The 22,221-nt window shown below is 47.4% G+C and overlaps 1 protein-coding gene and 1 pseudogene across 2 annotated transcripts; one reads left to right on the top strand and one right to left on the bottom strand.

Moving 5' to 3' along the window:
- Positions 1 to 485: 485 nt before the first annotated feature.
- Positions 486 to 5,608, bottom strand: PLAU (plasminogen activator, urokinase; the record flags this gene model as incomplete). Its single annotated transcript, XM_080693553.1, has 9 exons — positions 486 to 662; positions 1,502 to 1,650; positions 2,428 to 2,568; positions 3,406 to 3,554; positions 3,779 to 3,997; positions 4,114 to 4,209; positions 4,385 to 4,559; positions 4,885 to 4,992; positions 5,512 to 5,608. The coding sequence occupies 9 exons, from the start codon at positions 5,606 to 5,608 to the stop codon at positions 486 to 488; spliced, it is 1,311 nt and encodes a 436-aa protein (XP_080549679.1).
- Positions 5,609 to 14,241: 8,633 nt separating this feature from the next.
- Positions 14,242 to 14,706, top strand: LOC308262355 (large ribosomal subunit protein uL15-like; annotated as a pseudogene). The gene has a single exon. The product of its transcript is annotated as a large ribosomal subunit protein uL15-like (transcript).
- Positions 14,707 to 22,221: the final 7,515 nt, after the last annotated feature.

The raw sequence follows: 22,221 nt of genomic DNA, 5'->3' as shown, positions 1-22,221 counted from the left end.
CCAGAGCTCTTTCCTTAAGTCATTAGTGTTCCTACTCTCCAAATTGCTGTTCCCATACTGGCCAAGCTCCCTCAAGAGACCTCAGACATTATACTTCCTACTGGAGAAATTATTAATTTCCCAACAGTGAACCTCATGAATGGCCCCTATTGAGGGAGCCAGCTCTCCTCCCACCCATGCACAGGAGACACCATTTTTAACTGCAGGAAGCTTCAGTCCAAAAAAAGATAACTAGTGGCCAATACCATCCTGAGTCAGAACCACCTCTCCATCTTCTCCAGGGGAGTCTGGGTGGCCAGCACCCAGGCCCGTGTTAAGGGTAAAAGCTATTGTTGCTCACCCTGGTGGGCAGCACAAGCAAAACCATCTCTGCAGAGCCTATCCTCCTCAGTCTCTTCCTTACAGCTGCTGGAGACAGCCCTGCTGCAGAAATGGCAGTCAGCACGGGGCGGCTCATTTGTTTCCTCTTGGCTCCCTGGGAGCCCTCAGAGGTCTAGACCATTGTCTTCACTGATGTGGGAATGGATCCAGGAGAGGAAGTATGAGACCCTTGTGTAGACTCCTGGCTTGTCCTTCAAAGCACATCCGCGGCCCCAACTCACAATCCCAGTCAGGGTCAGGCGGCCTTGGCTGGAACAGACCAGGGGTCCCCCGGAGTCTCCCTGGAAAGCCAAAGATACAGAGGTGAGGTGGAAGTAACCAGAGGGGGACCTTCTGATCCCACCACCAATATGCCTGAGAGAGCTAGGAGGTTCCTAGAACCAAAGTCCTTAGTGACTTCCCACTTACTACCACATCGAGTTTAAGATTTTCTGGTTGGCTTTCAAAGCCCGGTCATCTGCCACCACTCACCCATGCTCCCAGACCCTGCTGGAAGATCCCAGACCCTACCCTGGAAGAGATCATACTCAGTCTCAGTTTTGTATCTTTCAACCAAAACAGTCTCCTTTCTTCCTTCTACATTATTATTGTTGTTGTTGTTAGACTACGGATTGAACTCAGGGGCCATTGTATCTCTGGGCTGCATCCCTCCAGCCCTATCTTATTTTTTATTTTGAAACAAGTTCTCACTAAATTACAGAGGACCTCACTAAGTTGCTGAGGCTGACCACAAACCTGTGATCCTCCTATCTCAGCCTCCCAAGTACTAGAATTATGAGCATGCACCCCAATACCAGGCTCTTCTACCTCTTAATATCCCAGTCAAGTCACATTTTCTCTAAAGCTTCTTTTCCCTCTCCTAAACATTTGATTTTCCTCTCTCCCTTCTAAGCATTATAATTCACATTACATGCACCCTGAGAGTGGAGTTACATTGCCTTCTCCCATTTCCTATTTGTAATGGTCTCTAGGGAACACAAAAGGATGACTTTAGGCCTCAGGACTGACTTTCCTGACTTTTTAGGGCCCTGACTGGAAGGTGAATCCCCAAAGTTGGTGGAGTCAGAACCAGAAGCTCTGGGGAGACTTGGGGTGAGGGAGAGACGCTTGTAACTCTTACCTGGCAGGAATCTGTTTCCCACTGTGGGTCAGCAGCACACAGCATTTTGGTGGTGACTTCAGAGCCGTAGTAGTGGGGCTGCTGACATTGCTGGTGGGAAATCAGCTTCACAACAGTCATTTTCAGGTTCTCTGGGTAGAGATAGTCAGCTAGATGGAGGGAAGAGTGAGGAGTTTGTATTTAAGATGTATCTGTCCACTGGGACTCCATGTCAGGGGAGGAACCAACAAAGGACGATCCTTATTCTTGTTCCACCCCATCTAAACCTTTACCCCACTCACAGCCACTCATCCCGTATATATTTATCTTTGTAGCCCATTGTACCCCAGATAGAGCTCCCCTGTCCATCTCTAGACCCATCTGCCCCCCATAGAGTTCCCATCTTTTTTTTTTTCAGTACTAGGGACTGAACCCAGGGAAATTTTACCTCCACACTACACTGCCAGCCCTATTTTTTATTCTTTGTTTTAAAACAGGGTCTCACTAAATTGCTGAGGAACTCACTGAGTAGCTAAAGCTGGCCATAAGCCTGTGGTCTTCCAGTTCTGTTTGCCAAGGACTGGGACCATAAGTATGTGCCACCATGCCCAGCAAGTTCCCATCTTTATTTGTTTTGTTTTTTTAGTACTGGGGATTGAACCCAAGGGCATTCTACCTCTGAGCTGCATCCCCAGACCTATTTTACTCTTTATTTTGAAACAGGATACTCACTGAGTTGTGGAGGGCCTCACTAAGTAGCTGAGGCTGGCTGTGAACCTGTGGTCCTCCTGTCTCAGCCTCCCAAGTACTAGGATCCCAAGCATGCGCCACCACGCCCAGCTTACATTCCCATCTTTAACTCCACTCTTTCCTTGATCATTCTGTACCCGCATCCATGTCACAGCACTCCCCCAAGATCCCCTCAGTCAGTTCCAAATGTTACTTACTGGGATTCTCTTTTCCAAAGCCAGTGATCTCACAGTTTGTGTCAAAACGGGCATCGCCATACTTGGGGGGCAGACAGATGGTCTGTATGGATCGGGATGGCTGTGCACACTGGCCCATGCTGGAACGGATCTTCAGCAAGGCTGGGGGAAAGAGAGAGAAGGTCAGAGGGAACAGATTACCACCTGGTTAGGGGGCCACCATCTCTCTCTTCCCAATGCTGAGAGTGGCTATATTTGTCCCTAGGTCAGTCAGGGTTATCCAGGAAGGCCTGCTGGTGATTTATCACCTGGAGGCTTGCTGTCCCATGCTCCAAGAGCTTTGTTCTAGCAGCTGAGGAAGACTTAGGCGCCTTGGGCTGCTGCAGACAGCAGCAAAGTTGTTTCATTCCAAAAGCCCCTTCTGAGAAAGCTGAGTGAAAATCTAGCCCACAGCTCTACTCTCGAAATTCTATATCCCAGTACAGACAGAAGCCACATCCATTCTAATTTGTACAAACAGGGCATTCCAAACCCAAACCAAATACCCATAGGGCTATTTTTTCTTTCTCTTTCTCTCTCTCTCTCAGGGGTGGAACCCAGGAGCAGTCTACCTCCGAGCTATACCCCAGCCCTATTTTTTATTCTTTATTTTGAGACAGGGTCTCACTGAGAGTTGCAAAGGGCCTCACTAAGTAGCTGAGGCTGGCCATGAACCACAATCCTCTGATCTCAGCCACCCAAATGTTGGGATTACAAGCATGTGCCACCATGCCCGGCTCCCATAGGGCTATTTCTACTCAGAAGAGGACCTGTTTGAGAAACTCAGGGTCTCTGAGGAGGAGCACCAGGCCCCTTTATTTCACTCTGAAGTCGTCCCCACCATTCCCTTGTTGTGTAGGGCAGGGGCTTAAGTTCCCCTCCCAACTTCACCCTCCATCAGGGTCTCTCTGGACCTCTCTCTCTCCCTTCCATCATCATCCCATCCCCATCATCACTCACCAATATCGTTGTGGTGAGCCAGGCTGTCAGCGCTATAGTCCTCATGCAAAATAAGCTGTTCCACCTCAAACTTCATTTCCCCAGGGGTATTGGAGTTAAGTCTTGACCGACCCAGGTAGACAATATAGTCCTGCTTCCGCTGGTGATTACTGTGGGAGATGAGACCTGTCAGACAGCCTGATCTCATGAAATCCTGTCACTCCCCCCTCCCCACTGTAGAAGCCTCAAAGCAGGACTTGTCCCCAAGGCCATGGACCACATGGAGAGAGGCTGGGGTGGGGGGATCGAGGCAGATTCCTCTGCAGGGAAAGAGAAAGGGATGTGTTCAGGGTAGAGCAGGAGAGTCAGAGAGGGGAGACAGGGAGGGACGTACATGAAGCAGTGTGTGGCGCTGACCACCCAGCAAGGACTGATGAGGCTGCCGCCACACACATAGGTCACCGAGCCTCCCCGGTGCCTCCGGTAGATGGCTGCAAACCAGGGCTGATTCTCAATGGTGGTGAAGTCTCCTCCAACAATCTTAAAGCGGGGCCGCAGAGCCTTCTGGCCACACTGGAACTGTGGTTGCTCTGGAGGAGAAAGAGAGGGGTGTCTTGGGGAGGCAGCAAAGATAAAGTATCTCCCTTGGGCAGACCTCCCTTCTCATCCCTTCTGTGATGGAAAGGGGGCACATGCCTTCGTCCCTTCCACAGTTGAAAGCAGTGACACTCACCAGCAGAGCAGGAGCGCACCAAGCACTCTTGGACAAACTGCTTTAGGCCGATCTGCACGTAGCACCATGGCTGCCTCTGGTTGTCTGGGTTCCTAAAAACAAGGAGGGGTCAATGATCCATTCCAATGCAGATCACCTTCCCTACAAGCTTCCTACATCCTCCCAGGCAAGACTCAACCAGAGGCCTGGCTTTCTCGTGCTATGGCCAGCACTCTGGGAGCAGAAGGCGATGGGAAGGACTCCTGGTTCTCGCGGACACCACCTCACCTGCAGTAATTGTGCTTCCCCAGGCCCAGGTGAAGCGCGTCAGGCCTGTGGGCGTGGTATGTCTTCTGAAGCACAGTGGGAGAGTTCCAAGTGAGGCAGGGCCGGCCCTTGGTGTCAGTGTTTGCCTTTCCTCTATAGGAGTGACCATTCCCCTCATAGCAAGTTTTTGATGTATCTACAAAGGATATGAAAATGAGAGAATATTAGAGAGAGGAGTTTAGATAGGCCTTTCAAAGATGACATGGCTTCAGGCCTGGCAGAGGATACTGGAAAAAGTCTCATCACCCACCTCACATATGGGCAGTCACTACTTCATGAGACAGGTGTGTGTGTGTGTGTGTGTGTGTGTGTGTGTGTGTGTGTGTGTGACATAAAGATGGAGCTGTCACCCACCCTCCCCTAGCAACTAACCTCTGCCTGCTCCTATATCCCACCCACCTCCCTCCGCCCTCAAATCTCTGGTGCCTCCTCCTTCCCAGTTAGAGTTGGGATTCCCATACCTATCTCACAGTGCTCCCCTTGGAATTTCTTCGGGCAGATGCATCGCCAAATGTTGGAGAAATACTTGTAGGACACACAGGTTCCTCCGTTCAGACAGCCACAGTTAGCTAGAGAGCAAGCACAAGGGGGTGAGCAGGGAGGAGTCAGCCCGCAGCACAGGGGCAGGGAGCGCTGAGCCCCGGGGCTTGTTAGGCTGTCAGCGGAGCCAACCACTGGGCGAGGGGTGGGTACTCACATACATCTGATGATCCTGGAAGTTCAGGGATGCCCTGCAAGAGATGGCGTGGTGTTGGTCACCAGAGTCTCATGCTCCTGGACTCCAAGGCGAGGGTAAACTGGCCCCAGCCTCAAAACCCAGGCTGCTCTCCAGCTCCCCCCCTCCCCACCCAGTTCACAATCTAACCAACCTTCCAATGGAAGGTCATAGGTTTTCTCCCAGCCGGGAGAGGACTGGCTCAAGCTTCACACCCCAAGCTCCTTCCTCCCTTGCCCCAGGACCAAACCCCTAGGTTCCCGAGGCCCCCACCGACACACGGTCGTGTCTCGGGGGGTCTGACCCCCTGTGGATGGAACTCCAGCTCCCCGTGCAGCCCTGCCCGTTCCCGGGCGCTGTCCACGAGCCAGACAAGCTCCCCCTGCGACAGTCACAGCAGAGAAATCACTCACTTGAGAATCGCTAGCGGCCAGGGCGCCGAGGAGCAGGCACGCCAGCAGGGCTCTCATGGTGGCAAGGTTGGAGCTCTGGACAGCAGCTCTGCAAGGGAAGGAGAAGTCAGGCCGGGAGCCGGGGAGAGAGAAGGCGCGGCCAGGGGTGGCTGCCGTTCAAGGGAGGAGCCCCAGGTCCTCTACGGGGTGAGCCAGGCTCCCTGGGCCGGCCAGTCTCTCCTCTCCGGGGACCCGGGCTCGGGGCGCAACTCGCCTGGCCGCGCGGGGGATGCCTGGGACGCGGCGGCGAGCGGGCTCCGGGCTCTGGCTGCCGCTCGCCGGCCCTATATCAGCACGCCGCGCCCCGCCCGCCGCGCCCCGCCTCCAGCCGCGGGAGCCGGCCTGCGCCTTCCGCCGCCGCCAGCCGCCGCCAAGGCAGTTTATTGCTCACTTTAAGTAAGAGGTTAGTAGTGCCATCAGAGGAGGAAAGGCAGGATCAGGGGTGTGTGTGTGTGTGTGTGTGTGTGTGTGTGTGTGTGTGTTACTGGGGGTGGGACCCAGGGAGTTTCTACCGCCAGGCTATATGCCCAGACCTATTTTATATTTTATTTGGAAACAGGGTCTCACTAAATTGAGAGCCTCACTAAGTAGCCGAGGCTGGCTGTGAACCTGTGATCCTCCTATCTCACCCTCCCAAGTACACCACGCCCTGCTCAAAATCAGATTTTTTTTTTTTTTTTTTTTTGGCGGTACTGGGGATAGAACCCTCCAGGGCATTCTACCTTTGAACTACAACCACAGCCCTATTTTTTTTTATTTTTTTATTTTTATTTTTTGAAATAGGGTCTCACTGAGTTGCAAAGGGCCCCACTAAGTAAAGGAGGCTGGCCGGGAACCGCCATCCTCCTGCCTCAGCCTCCCAAATTCTGGGATTACAAGCGTGGGCCACCACGCCCGGCAAGATCAGATTTTTATTGAGAATTTGTTGTTTGGTTTAAGGCCAGTCTCTGCAAACCAGAGGCTTTTGAAAGCATGGTAAGGATGGAGTAAGAGTTATGATGTAGCCTGGCGTGGTGGCACACGCTTGTAATCCCAGCATTCAGGAGGCAGACACAGGAGGATCAAGGTTCGTAGACAACCTCAGTTACTTGTCGAGGCTTGTTGCAATTCAGTGATCCCCTGTTTCAAAAATTAAAAGACTAAAAACCAGAGTTGAGAGATAGTGTCCCTGGGTTCCATCCTCAATACCACAATAAAAAAAAAAAAAGAAAAGAAAAAAGAGTTATGATGTGATATTGTAGGGTTTAAGGACAAAGCCTGTGGTCACAAACTATTGATGCTTCCTATTGAAGTGTTGATGGGTCTTCTAGGAAATTCCTATAATAAATAATTGTTTTGTTTTATTTTATTTTATTTTATTTTATTTTATTTTATTTTATTTTATATACTGCGGATTGACTCAGAGGAATTTTACCTCCAAGCTACACCCTCAACTCAATTGTATTTCTCATTTGGAAACAGGGTCTCACTAAGTTGCTGAAAGCCTCGTTAAGTTGCTGAGGCTGGCTGTGAATCCACAACCCTTCTGTTTCATCCTCCAAGTACTGAGATTGCAAGTGTGCACCACCATGGTGAGCTAAATAATGCATTTATTTGTCTGGGAAAGAGTAAAGTTAGTTAATAAAGACAGTGGATAGTACAATCTTATTAATGTAGACTGCATTGTGGATGGATAGGAAGAGTGTCTCTCACTTAAGAGCAGAGGGAGGACAGACAAGAGGAGGGTTGATTTTTCACTGAATGCCCTTTTATACTGCCCCCCTCTCTGTAGTGCTGGAGATCAAACCCAGGGGCACTCTGTCTCTGAGCTATACCTCCAGCCCTATTTTATTTTTTACTGTGAAGCAAATCTCACTAAGTTACAGAGGGCCTTACTGAATTGCTGAGGCTGGCTGTGAATCTGCGTCCTCCTTTCATAGCCTCTCAAGTACTGAAAATTACAAGTGTTCTCCATCATGTCTGGTTTACACTGTGTGTGTGTGTGTGTGTGTGTGTGTGTGTGTGTGTGTGTATGGAACCCAGGGGCATTCGACCTCCGAGCTACACCCCCTGCCCTATTTTTTATTCTTTAAATTGAAACCGAGTCTTACAGAGTTGCAAAGGGCCTCACTAAGTAGTTGAGGCTGTCCTCGAACCGAGATCGTCTGGTCTCAGCCTCCCAAATGCTGGGATTACAAGCGTGCGCCACCACGCCTGGCTCTGGTTTACACTGTTTAAATTGTGAAAAGACACATCCCTGAGACAGGCGTGATGGTGCATGCTTTAATAATCCCAGTCCTTTAGAGGCCGAGACAGGAGGATTGCAGGTTCGCAGCCAGCCTCAGCTACTTAGTGAGTCCCTCCACAACTTAGTGAGACCCTGTTTCGAATAAAGAATAAAAAAATAGGGCTGGAGGTGTAGCTGGGAGATAGTATGTCCCTAGGTTCAATTCCCAGTACTGGAAAAAAAAAAAAGCCTTATATCATCCATTCCAGAAAGATCATCACACAAAAATATTTAAGATATCCAAAAAGATATCTTAAAATCCAAGTGTGGCTGAAGGTACAGTTCAGTGGTAAAATGCTTTCCTAGCATGCACAAGGTTCAATCCCTAGTACTGCAAAAATATTAATAAATAAAATATATGTATATTTAGTGTTCTACTTCCTCATACAGCATTGTTTATATTAAGATAAAAGCAATTGTTTAAGCAGGGCGTGGTGGCTCATGCTTGTAATTCCAGCATTTGGGAGGCTGAGACAGGAGAATTACTATTCAAAGACAGCCTCAACTACTACTTAGTGAGGCCCTCTGCAGTTCAGTGAGACCCTGTTTCAAAATAAAGAATAAAAAATAGGGCTGGGGGTGTAGCTCAGAGGTAAAATGCCCCTGGGTTCCATCCCCAGTACCACACACACAAAGAAAGAAATTAAAAAAGCAATTGTTTATCAAATAAAATCAGCCTCTAGAAAACCAGATTATGTGTAAATGATTCTATTTGCCCTTCCTGCTTGAGGACGTACACATTTTGTGAATAGGTGCTCAAGGGCAAGCACACATGTGTGCGCATATGCACACACACACACACACACACGCCTCAGGCAGTCAGAGGAGCACAGCAAAGACCTGTTCCATCTCTTTTCCTTCATGTCAGGAACTAGGCTGGGGGTCATCCCAGTGCTATGCAGCGGGAGGGGCTCCTTCAGAGGAGGCGTAAGTGTGACCCCCATAACTCATTAGGACCTAACCTTGGCTCCATTCCCTGCCATGCCTGTGGCATCTTTTCTGCTTCGCAAACCTGGACCTTGAAGTTGGGTCAGTACTTGAGAGAGGCTAGAGGAAAGTAGGGAGAGTGCCCAGCGTTAGGAAGGAGGAAGGTCCCGTTGCTCCTCCCCAGCCAGAGGCCTCAGGATGCCGCTTCTGGAGGTGGAAAGTGCAGGCTGAGTGTCTAGCTTCGGGAAGGAGGCAGGTGACCCAGTGCCCTCTAGAGTTCATCTTTTGGTGCCCACCGAGCTGCTAGCTTCCCAGGGCCTACTGAGTCAGGAGTTCCATAGTCTCAGAGCCATCTGGTCACTTCCTCTAGAAGATTGTGGCCAGTTTTGTTTAGATTTGAGAATGCATTGATTGTAAATAAATGTGATCGAAATATAAACAGAAATGTTACAGCCCGAAGACTTACCCTGAAACTCCTAGGTTAGTTATGGGGAAGTTCCCTGCAGCCTGTCCTGACTCACAGTTCATGCTGCTCCCCACAGCTCTCATGACTCTGAATTACTTGGCTAGAGGCTGTCGTGCTGATTCTTTGAGAGCAGGATGACCTCATTTCCGCCTGGACAAATGGAGACCGTTATGCAGTGTGACACTGTCCCCCTCCTTCCTCCTGTGCCTCTCTACCTGGGTACGAATTCTAGTGCCTCCAACTCTTCATGGAACTGCCCTTTCCCCTTGCTGATTTCCAAGCTCTCTGAAGTCTCAGATCATGTTTTAGTGTAGTCTGTGCTAGATTTTTAGTTCTCTGGGATAAAGAACACATTTTAGGTATCTTATTTCTCCCTCAGCACGTGCTAATGCTTTATTCATGCAGGTTCTTTATTATGAATGAAGCAGTGAACACGTAGAAACAGAGACCTGGGCCCCTGGAAGGCTCCCTCTCTGCCTTTGCTTTTCTCATTTGGTCATAAGTAGTAGTGGCTTACACTAAGTTTTAAATTATTTCTGTCTTGTTCTTAAAGGTACTTTAAGATAAACTATTCCTTCCCTTTTTTGATACTGGGAATTAAACCAGGAGACATTCTACCTCTGAGCTACACCCCCCAGCCCTTTTTATTTTTTATTTTGAAATAGGATCTCCCTACTTTGTTGAACACTGGACTCAAATCTGTGATCCTCCTATCTCAGCTTGCCAAGTATGGGATAACAGGTGTATATCACCATGAAAGCAGACCATTCCTAGTTATTTATTTTTTTGTTTGTTTGGTACTGGGGATGGAGCCCAGGGGCATTCTAAAAGCTACACTCTCCAGCCCTATTTTTTATTTTTTATTTAAAAACAGGGTCTCTTAGCCGGGCGTGGTAGCGCACGCTTATAATCCCAGCGTTAGGGAGGCTGAGACCGGATGATCGCGGTTCGTGGACAGCCTCAGCTACTTAGGCCCTCTGCAACTCAGTGAGACCCAGTTTCAAAATAAAGAATAAAAAATAGGGCAGGAGGTGTAGCTCAGAGGTGGAATGTCCCTGGGTTCCACCCCCAGACCCGCAAAAAAAAACAAAACAAAAAGAAAACAGGGTCTCACTAAGTTGCAGAGGGCCTCACTAAATAGCTGAGGCTGGCTGCAAACCTATGATCCTCCTGTCTCAGCCTCCTAGGTACTGGGATTATAAGCAAGCACCACCACGCCTGAAACCATTTCTCTTTAAACTCACAACCACCGCCGGGCGTGGTGGCGCACGCTTGTAATCCCCGCGCTTGGGAGGCTGAGACAGGAGGATTGCGCAGGTTCAAAGCCAGCCTCAGCTACTTAGTGAGGCTCTCGGCAACTTAGTGAGACCATGTTTCCAAATCAAATATAAAATAGGTCTGGGAGTATAGCCCGGAGGTAGAAGGGCCCTGGGTTCCACTCCCAGGACCACCAAAATAATAATAATAATAATAATAATAATAATAATAATAATAATAATAATAACAACAACAACAACTCACAACTCCCTTGTGATGTAAACTGAGATTGTTATTCCCATTTTGTAAATGATGTAGAGAGAAGATCCACAGCGGATTAGTGTCCAAGCCAGCACTAGAACCCGGTTCATGTTGTCCTCCTCCTCCTCCTCCTCGCCTCCTTCTTTTTTTCCTCCTCCTTCTTTTTGTTCTTGTACTTGGGATGTGTGTGTGTGTGTGTGTGTGTGTGTGTGTGTGTGTGAGCACACGTGCAAGCACACATGCACACACATGCTAATTCTGTCTTTGAGCTACAGCCCCAGCCCTATTTTATTTTTTATTTGGAAACAGTCTCACCAAGTGCTGACGTGGTGGCGCACACTTGTAATCCCCGCGCCTGGGAGGCAGAGACAGGAGGATCGCGCAGGTTCGAAGCCAGCCTCAGCTGGCTTAAGAGACCCTGTTTCCAAATAAAATATAGAATATGTCTGGGAGTATAGCATGAAGGTAGAAGGCCCCTGGGTTCCATCTACAGTACCACATAATAATAATAATAATTATATATCTATCTTGGTTGGTAGCGGCACACGTCTGTAATCCCAGCATTTGGGAGGCTGAGACAGGAGGGTCATGGTTCATGGACAGCCTCAGCTACTTTGCAAGTCATTGAGACCCTGTTTCCAAATAAAAGATAAATAGGGCTGGGGGTATAGCTCGGAAGTAGACTATCCCTGGATTCCGTCCCTAGCACTGCAAATACATATATATATATTAGCTCAGGGGTAGAATGGCCCTGATTTAATTCCCAGTACCACAAAAACCAAAAGCAAAATAGGGTCTCACTAAGTTGCTGAAGCTTGCCCCCAACCTCCAGTCCTCTTGCCTCAGCCTTCCCAAAACTGGGATTACAGGCATGAGCCACCACATCAGCTCCTGTTTTATTTTTTATTTTTGTAACAGAGTCTTGCAGACAGGAGGATCACAAGTTCGCAGCCAGCTTCAGCTGGCTCAGGCAGATCCTTTGCAACTTAGTAAGATCCTGTTTCAAAATAAAAGAATGAAATAGGGCTAGGGGTGTAGTTTAGAGGTAGAATGCCCCTGGGTAGAAGAAGAGGAGGAGGAGGAGGAGGAGGAGGAAGAAGAAGAAGAAGAAGAAGAAGAAGAAGAAGAAGAAGAAGAAGAAGAAGAAGAAGAAGAAGAGGAGGAGGAAGGGGAAGGGAGGGGGAGGGGGAGGGGGAGGGGGGAGAAGAAGAAGAAGAGGAGGAGGAGGAAAGGAAGGAAGGAAGGAAGGAAGGAAGGAAAGAAAGAAAGAAAGAAAGAAAGAAAACAAAGAAACAGTCTTACTATATTGCTGAGGCTGGCCTTGAACCTGCGATCCTCCTTTCTCAGCCTCCCCAGTACTGAGTTTACAGGCAAGTACCATCACTCCAGACAAAAACCAAGCCTTCTGACCCTTGTTCCTGTCCTCTCTACACCACTGTCTTCATAAAGAGGCAGAATGCTATGAAGAGAAGGTCCAGGTGATGTAAAATGTTCCAGCTCAGGTATTCCACTCAAACCTGCCAACTGGCTTTGGAGACTTCCATCCAGAAACGCTGTTTAGACTTGGGCTCTGAGCGATAGGATACCCACTCTGTACTATGAGTGGCTTGCTTGAATTCCAGGAACTCACTTTTGTGGTCTAGAAGTTTCTGCTGAGGATGAGAGAAGAGAAGAAGGAACTGAATGCATATGATTTCATTCTTTTCCTGACACCAGCCCATGCCTCCATGTCCCAGGGGTCCAGATCCCCTGAGTCAGATGTGGCCACAGAGGCTGATAGAGGGTCCCTTTCCAGGAGCTACTTATTAAAGGGTAGGCACGCGGGCCATGGTGACACATGCTTGTAATCCCAGCATTTGGGAGGCTGAGACAGGAGGATCGCAGTTCGCAGACAGCCTCAGCTACTTAGAGAGGCCTTCTGCAACGCAGTGAGACCCTATTTGAAAATAAAGAATAGAAATGTAGTGCTGGGGGTGTAGTTCAAAGGTAGAATGCCCCTGGGTTCCATCCCTAGTACTGCAAAAAATGGGTAGGCAGATTCCAGTGTACAGGGAGGAGCAAAGTATCTAAACCTGGCCTTGAGACTATTCCAGGAAACTGGGCCCCAAAAGGCTGTTTTTCTAACCAACTAAACCCAAAGGAAGTCCAGGTTGAGTCAGAGGATGTATTCCTGGATTGCTATACCAAGAATGTTCAGCATGGTACTAGAGTTTCTACTACATCCAATTTGAATGTTCTTTGACAAGTCACTGAACTCTTTATCTCAGTTCTCCTTTCAACAAAATGAAGCCACACCTGCTCTGCCTGCGCCTCACTTTGCAGGCTGGATGACATCATGCTTGTGTGTGCAAGTGTCCGTTCCTTCCTTCATCTACTGAGGATTTATCATGGGCCTACTTTGCACCAAGCAGAGTTTTCAGGTGCTAGAGATAGAAGGATGAACTTTGTGAACTGTGTCCTTTCCCTTCCAGACTGTGGCTGTGCTGACCAGAAGACTGGGTCACGCTGGAGTCCATCTTGGGATTCCAGTTAAGCTGGGAATGCGGTGTCCTTGGCCCGCAGTTCCCAGCACCTGGCAGCTGGGACAGACAGCTGCATGTGCGGCTCGCCCCCACAACTGACTCCCACTCTCCCTCCCCTGTGGCTGTGGGACCTGCTGCTCTTCTCTTTCCTCCTCCACGTGGGGTGAACGGACGCCTCAGCAGTTCTGGGAAGGGGCGTGGAACACTGGTCACCTGACTCCTTGAGTCTGCAGACCCTCTTCTCCCTGTGTTTAGGGAGAAAGGTGAAGCAGCCTGGCAATAACAGCCATGTCTGGGCCTGTAACATAATGGGGGAGGTGCCGAGCGGCTGGGCCCCCAGCGGCCTGTGAGGAGGGATGGAGGGAAGCCACATACTTGCTTCCTTACTCATGGAAAGCAAAGAGCCCAGGGGCTGGACCCTGAGGTTATTCTGTGTCGTCAGTAACACCACCACGCCAGCCAAGTTGGTTCCTCTAGCTTCAGACTATGACCTCCCTAAATTCTCTGCCCCGTCAGGGACCACCGTCTCCGGCCTGACTAGCCGCACCCAGGCCAGTCACTCAGACTTTGCATCAGTGTCTTAAGCCTTGGCCAAAATCTTCTTTATCCCTAACTCAAACCCAGTTTCTACATAAGTGAGGAACTTATTACCTTAAAAGAATGTTACTTATGACTTTCCAGACTTTCTGGATTCTGAATTCCCCACCAGGAACCAAGGTCAGGCTCTGGTCCTAGAACTTCTGCCTAGAGCTCAGGTGGCCGTCTTGGGTGGCAAAGGAGCGTACCTGAAAGCTAAGGGGCACACCCCAGGGAAAGGGCCGGCATGGGAAGCCAGAAACCACAGCCAAGAAGTCATTGATGTTTAGGAATATATGTTCAGCCAGGGGCTGAAATACTAAAAAAAATTCCTCTTCAGAGGGAAAGTAAGAGCTCTTTCATCTTGGCTGCCGACATGTCGTCCAGACTAAGGAAGACGTGGAAACTTCGGGGCCACGTGAGCTACGGCCACGGCCGCGTCCGCAAGCACCGGGAGCACCCCGGAGGCCGGGGTGTGCTGGTAGCATGCATCACCACAGGATCAACTTTGACAAATATCACCCAGGTTACTTTGGAAAAGTTGGTATGAGGCATTGCCACTTAAAGAGGAGCCAGAGCTTTTGCCCAACTGTCCACCTTGGTAAACTAGACATGGTCAGTGAGCGGACACGAGAAAATGCTGCCAAAAACAAGACTAAGCCACTCCTATCATTGATGTAGTGCGATCGATTACTACAAAGGTTTGGGGAAAGGAAAGCGCCCAAAACAGCCTGTCATCGACAAGGCCAAATTCTTCAGCAGAAAAGCTGAGAAGATTAAGGGTGTTGGGGTGCCTGGTGGCTTGAAAGCCACACAGTTCCAGAGGATCATTAAATGTTAACATATTATTATTATTATTATTATTATTATTATTATTATTATTATTATGTCTGGGGATGGAACCCAGAGGCATTCAACCTCTGAGCTACACCCCCTGCCCTTTTTTTTATTCTTTATTTTGAAACAGGGTCTCACTGAGTTGCAGAGGGCCTCACTAAGTAGCTGAGGTTGTCTGCGAACTGCGATCCTCCTGTCTCAGCCTCCCGAATGCTGGGATTACCAGCATGCGCCACCACACCTGGCTAGATGTTAACAAATTCTCTTAAAAAAAAAAAAAAAGCTGGGCGTGGTGGCGCACGCTGGTAATCCCAGCATTTGAGAGGCTGAGACCTCTGCAACTCATTCGGGAGCCTGAGACAGGAGGATCCGCAGACAGCCTCAGCTACTTAGTGAGGCCCTCTGCAACTCAGTGAGACGCTGTTTCAAAATAAAGAATAAAAAACAGGGCACGGGGTGTAGCTCAGATGTCAAATGCCCCTGGGTTCCATCCCCAGACAAGAAGAAGAAGAAGGGGGAGGGGGGAGGGGATGGGGTAAAGTAAGATAACATCTATAGCCCATGTGATGTATGGGTTCTGGCTTTGCCAAGCTAGATTCTATATGCTGGATTTGATATGTTTCTCTGCCTCTAAAGCAAGTGGCACTTCCCCCTTCCACCTCATAGAGAGGAAAATAGAGGCTAATAAAGGGAAATGAATCATCTGAGTTCATTCACTGAAAATGATGAGGTTCAGAAATCACAGAGCTTGAGGAACCTCATGACACATTTCCACCCTCTCCCCTTCTGAATCCTTGGCCGTTCCCTTCCTGACCACCCTTTATCTGCACCCTCGGTCTCTGTCTTTCTTACCCACCTGCAGAATGTGCTCTTTTCCTCCAAGTCGTGACTGGGGACAATTTGACGAGCCTCTGGGGATGGTTTGGAGGCAGCCAAGTTTTAGGAAAAGGACAGTCTCCTTTTAGAAGACGCTATGGGACTAAATGCATGGATCTATGGGAAGAGGAAGCAAGGACCCCAAAATAGGTGTGTGTGCAGTGTGAGTGGGCGGAACAGGATGTGGGTAATCTCCTGGCCAGGAAGCTCATTGTTTTTCTCTGGAGAGAAGTATGGCAGTAAGGAAAGAAAATCTTATAATCTCTCCTTTGCTAATGATACGTAATAAAAGTTGGGCGTGGTGGCATGCATCTGTAGTCCCAGCCACTCTGGAGGCTGAGGCAGGAGGATTGGCTGAGCCCAGGGGTTTAAGAACCACCTGAGCAACATAGCAAGACCCTGAATCAAAATAAGTAAATAGCTGAATGTGGTGGCGTACGCCTGGAATCCCATACCTGGAAGATTGAGAAAGGAAGATATCAGGTTCAAGGACAGCCTCAGCAAAGTAGTGAGACTTTCAGCAACCTAGCAAGACCTTGTTTCAAAACAAAACAAGCTGAGCACAAGTGTACACACCTGTAATCCCAGTACTCGGGAGGCCAAGACAGGAGGATAACAGGTTGAAGGCCAGCCTCAGGAATCTAGTGAAACTCTGTTTCCAAATAGAAATAAAAAAGGGCTAGGGGTTGTAGCTTGGTGGTAGAATGCCCCTTGGTTGACTCCCTAGCAACACTAAATAAATAAATAAATAAATAAATAAATAAATAAATAATAAGGGCTGGGGGCTTAACTCCTGGGTTCACCCTCAGTACCAAATAAATCAACAGCCAACTTTTATTTGCATGACATTTCTTTTCCCTCCTCCTCCTCCTGCTCCTCCTTCTCTGTTTTTGCCTTCCTCTCCACCTCCTCTTCCTCCTCCCTCTTCTCAGTACTTGGGTTTGAATCTGAGGATGCTCTACCACTGATCTATATCCCTAGCTCTTCTTATTTGTATTTATTTTTGTATATGTATGATACTGGGGATTGAACCCAGAGGGATTCTATTACGGAGTATCTTTCACCCATATTTTATTTTTATTTTGAGACAGGGGCTTGCTAAGTTGTTGAGGCTGGCCTCAAACTTGCAGTCCTCCTGCCTTGGCCTTCTAAGTCTCTGGAATCAAAAAATTCATCTTTTTTTTTTTTGTGTGTGTGGTACTGGGGATGGAATCCAGGGACATTCTACCTCTGAGCTACACCCCCAGCCCTATTTTTGTTCTTTATTTGGAAACAGGGTCTCACTGAGTTGCAAAGGGCCTCACTAAGTAGCTGAGGCTGTCTGCGGATCCTCCTGTCTCAGCCTCCCAAATGCTGGGATTACAAACATGAGCCACCACACCTGGCTTCTTCTCCTTCTTTCTTCTTTCTTCTTCTTCTTCTCCTTCTCCTTCTCCTTCGCCTTCTTCTTCTCCTTCTTCTTTCTGCAGTACCAGGGATGGAACCCAGGGGCATTCTACCTCCAAGCTATAGCCCCAGCCCTATTTTTTATTCTTTATTTTTGAAACAGAGTCTCACTGAGTTGCGAAGGGCCTCACTAAGTAACTGAGGCTGTCTGTGAATGGCGATCCTCCTGTCTCAGCCTCCCAAATACTGGGATTACAAGCATGTGCCACCATACCCAAATCTGGCCTCATTTTCTTAATATCACCATTTTATGTAGCGGACAGCCTCAGCTACTTAGTGAGGCCCTTTGCAACTCAATGAAACCCTATTTCAAAAGAAATAATAAAAAATAGGGCTGGGGGTATAGCTCTGTGGTAGAATGCCCCTGGGTTCCATTCCCAGTACTACAAAAAAGAAAAGAAAAGAAAAGAAAACTGAGGCTTATAGGGCTTAAGCAATTTCTCCAAAGTCACAATGTAGGCAAATAGTATAGCTGGGACTCACATCCAGATCTGGTTGGTTCAAGAATTTGAAGAACTTTCTCTGAAATAGCCTTGAATTCAGTGAGGAAGGTGAGGGCGTCTGTCCTTAAGGTGGAGAATCATCCTACTTCTAACCCATGATAGATCCAGCTGTCCAGGTCTTGTCTCCATTGGTTCCTGCCTACCCAGCTTGAGCCAGACTTGGTTAAAAATGTTCTTCCTTTTGTTTAAGATAGCCAGCCACAGTTACGTCTGTGTGGTCTACTCAGAGAAGGGATCATTGGGTATTCTGGCTCTGCGTATCTATCTGTGTGGATCCCAGGAAACATCCAAGGAGGACTTCCGTTTTTATGGCCATTATTCACCCATATTTCTATGATGGGACTCCCCTAGGGCTCTTCTGTGGAGAAATAAAAATAGCATTTGTTTATTGAGCATGTCTTTTGTTTAGTAGCTATTGGGCTAACAGTTCTGTATGTGTCATTTCATTTAATCTTCAGTGGGAGATGCAATATCATTCTTAATTTATTAATAAGGAAACCGAGGTTCTGAGAGATTAAATATTTTGCCCAAGGTCATAGCCAGTTCTTGGCAGGGAAAACCCATGGTTCTTGTTCTAAAGCCTATAGGCTGGTTGTTGTTGTTGTGGAGGGGGGGGATACTGGGGACTGAACCTAGGGGGCCAACTACCTCTGAGATATACCCCGCTTTATATTATTTTTATTTGGAAACAGTCTCAATAAGTTGTTAGGAGCCTTATTAAGTTGCTGAGGCTGGCTTCAAACCTGCAATTCTTCTGTCTTAGAGGTAGAAACTGGGTTCCATCACCAGTACCACACACACAAATCATTAGTGTTATGTTTTCCAGACTTGTCTGATGATAAGAATCACCTTTCAGCTGGGCGTGGTGGCGCATGCTTGTAATCCCAGCATTCAGGAGGCTGAGACCAGAGGATCGCGGTTCGCAGACAGCCTCAGCTACTTAGTGAGGCCCTCTGCAACTCAGTGAGACCCAGTTTCAAAAGAAAGAATAAAAAATAGGGCAGGGGGTGTAGCTCAGAGGTTGAATGCCCCTGTGTTCCATTCCCAGACCCGCAAAAAGAAAAAAAAAAAAAAAAGAAAAAAAAAAAGAATCACCTTTCAGGGTTTTTGTAAGGTTTGGTTTGGTTTGTGGGTCAGGGGATGAAACCCAGGAGCATTCAACTTCCTAGATACACCCCCTGCCCTCTTTTTTATTCATTATTATTTTATTTTATTTTATTTTTGTGGGTCTGGGGATGGAACCCAGGGGCATTCAACCTCTGAGCTACACCCCTGCCCTATTTTTTATTCTTTATTTTGAAACTGGGTTTCACTGAGTTGCAGAGGGCCTCACTAAGTAGCTGAGGCTGTCCGCGAACCGCGATCCTCTGGTCTCAGCCTTCCAAATGCTGAGATTACAAGCGTGTGCCACCACGCTCGGCTTCTATTCTTTATTTTGAAACAGGATCTCCCTGAGTTACAGAGGGCCTCACTAAGTAGCTGAGGCTGTCTGCGAACCGTGATCCTATGATCTCAGCCTTTTGAATGCTGGGATTACAAGCATGCATCACCACGCCTGGATTGAAAGTTTTTTTTTTTTTAAAGAATTACTTTATTTATTATATAATATAAAAATAAATATATTATAAATAATAAATGATAAATAAATAATAAATAAAATATTTTATTATATATATAGAATATATTTTTTCCTTTTTTTTTTTTTTTGCAGTACTGGGGATGGAACCCAGGGACATTCTACTCTGAGTTACACTCCCAGCCATATTTTTTAGTCCTTTTAATTTTGAAATAGGGTTTCACTGAGGTGCGAAGGGCCTCGCTAAGTAACTGAAGCTGTCCACGAATCACAATTCTCTGGTCTCAGCCTCCCTGAATGCTGGGATTACAAGCATGCACCATCACACCCAGCTTGAAAGTTTTAAATGTATAGATTTCCATTTTACCTATTGGAAATTCTAATTCAATGGGTTCAGGGTGGGGTCCAGGTATCTGATTCTTAATACACTCCCCAGGGGATTCCTATTGCCAAACAAATTCTGGAAAAAGCACATTTTCCTAATATGCCAATGCATAGCAAGGGAATATTGGGGGGTTTTGTTTGTTTGCTTTCCCTGGGAATGCCCAATTAAGCCAAATACTTTCTATCTCGCAGCACTGCTACTCTAACCCTACCCTTTGAGATGGAGGCCAGAGAACACAAGTGGGGAAGGCCAGGACTGCAAGGAGGACCACAGAGCTGCCTCCCTAGACAGAGGTGAATCAAGAAAGGGGAGGCCCACCTGAGGGCTGTGCCAGCTCAGCCACCTGAGGTGACCTTTCTAAAGAACGTTCAGCCCTTTTGCACTTGCACTTTTTAAAGACTCCTGGTGATCATTCCATTTAAAAAATGCCAAAAAGATGAAATGAAGGGATTTCTCCGTGTAGAGACTAAAGGAGCTTGCAGTAGCAGAGTAACCTTCAAAGTCACAGCAATGGGTGAGAAATTGGCTCCTCAAGACCTCAGGGAAATTGGGAGAAACAGAGTAGAGATTAGAACCAAGCTAGGCTGAGAGTGCCTATACTTACTGGCACCTTTCTATCTGTGGGATTTCCTCAGTTTGACACTGGCTTTCTTAGCTTTTCAAGGTCAGGGTTTTTTTTTTTAACTTTTTTTTTTTTTGGTGGTACTGGGGTTCCTGGAAGCCCTTCTACCTCCGGGCTACACTCCCAGACCTATTTTTACATTTTCATTTTTGGAAACAGGGTCTCCTAAGCCAGCGCACGTGGCTGGCTTCGAACCTGCGCGATCCTCCTGTCTCCACCTCCCAAGCGCGGGGATTACAAGCGTGCGCCACCACGCCCGGCTTTTTTTTAACTTTTTAAAAAAATTTCTAGGGTCTTCTGGTACCACCAGAAACAATGAACCTAGCAGCTTGTAGGACGACCACAGTATTTGGATTTGCAGTCAAAGAGGAAGCAACAGTGACATTAGGCCCATGCCAACCCTCCGCTCTATGGTATAGTATTCTGAAGTTTTGCTCAAGCTTTACATGGCAGTCAGCTTGTTCTATTTGTAAAGAAAAAATTCTACCCCAAGTTCTAAAAATAAAAGAACTGAACTCAGCTCAAACTGTTTCATTTGATCAAGCAGAAAGTACTTTTAAATTCCTAAGGCATACCTAGCACCTACTAGGTTTTTAGGGACAATACAAAAACAGGACAAGATCCCTACTCTGAAGAAGCCTAGCCTGGCTAGAGAATTTACGTAGTGAATTAATGGAACTATGTATAAATAGGTAGGGTGAAATTAGATATAAAAGAGCCTAAAAACCAAGCGGAGCCAGGCATAGTGGTACATACCTGTAATCCTACTACCTGGGAGATTGAAACAGAAGAACTACAGGTTCAAGGCTAGCTTCAGGAATTTAGCAAGATTCTCAGCAACCTAGTAAGATCCTGTTTCAAAACAAAAAAAAAGGGACGGGAATGTAGCTCAGAGGTAGAATGCCTTTGGGTTCAATCCCTAGTCACACACACACACACACACACACACACGGAAGTCTGCATTTGGTATCTGAACTTCTGGGATGGCTCAGTAGATTCTTGAATAAGGATGTGTAAGCCGGGCATGGTGGCACACGCTTGTAATCCCTGCGCTTGGGAGGCGGAGACAGGAGGATCGCGCAGGTTCGAAGCCAGCCATGCTGGCTTAAGAGACCCTGTTTCAAAAAATAAATAAATAAATAAAAGTATAAAATAGGTCTGGGAGTGTAGCCCAGAGGTAGAAGGGCTTCCAGGAACCCCAGTAACACCAAAAAAAAAAAAAAAGGATGTGTAAAAGTTTTTAATAAAGCTGAAAAAATTCCCACTAGTCTCAGTTAATATGGGAAATAGAAGAAAATGATTTGGATTTTGCCTGGGCTTAAGCTGGAAGGAATAGGGAAATAATAAAATCACAGGGCTGTGTGCGGTAATGGGAGAGAGAGTTAGAATAAAAAGGGCATCCAAGCCGGGCGTGGTGGGCACGCTTGTAATCCCAGCATTCCGGAGGCTGAGACCTGGAGGATCGCGGTTCGCGGACAGCCTCGGCTACTTAGTGAGGCCCTCTGCAACTCAGTGAGACCCGGTTTCAAAATAAAGAATAAAAAATAGGGCAGGGGTGTAGCTTGGAGGTCAACTGCCCCTGAGTTCCATCCCCAGACCCGCAAAAAAAAAAAAAAAAAAAGGCATCCAGCAGGGAAGATAGAGTGCAAGCAAAGAGAGGACTGTACAACTGTTATCTCTCCTGTCTTCAAGAGTCTTTGCTTTACCAAACTTGGAAGGTCATGTATTATGCTTTAGAAAAAGTCTTAAATTCTTCCTTTATACTTGGAAGGCTGAAACAAGAAGTTCACAAGTCCGAGGCCAGCAGCATGGTAATTTAGCAAGATGTTATTTCGAAACAAAAAATGAAATAGGGCTGGGTTTATATCTCAGAGGTAGAATGCCCCTGGGTTCAATCTCTAGTACTACCACAAAAGTATTTTTTTTCTTCTCTTTAAAGGACTGCAGCATAGCCAGGCATGGTAGCTAATCCCAACACTTGGGAGACTGAGACAGTAGGATCACTGGTTTATGGCCAGCCTCAGTACCTTAGGGATGCCCTACACAATTTAGTAAGAACTTGTTTCAAAATAAAATGGGCTGGGAATGTAGCTCAGAGGTAGAATGTTCCT

This window comes from Muscardinus avellanarius (genome assembly GCF_963383645.1).
Source record: "Muscardinus avellanarius genome assembly, chromosome: 4".
In the NCBI taxonomy this organism is placed as follows: Eukaryota; Metazoa; Chordata; class Mammalia; order Rodentia; family Gliridae; genus Muscardinus; species Muscardinus avellanarius.
The sequence above is the reverse complement of the archived record's forward strand: the minus strand, read 5'-3'. Positions and strand labels throughout refer to the sequence as shown.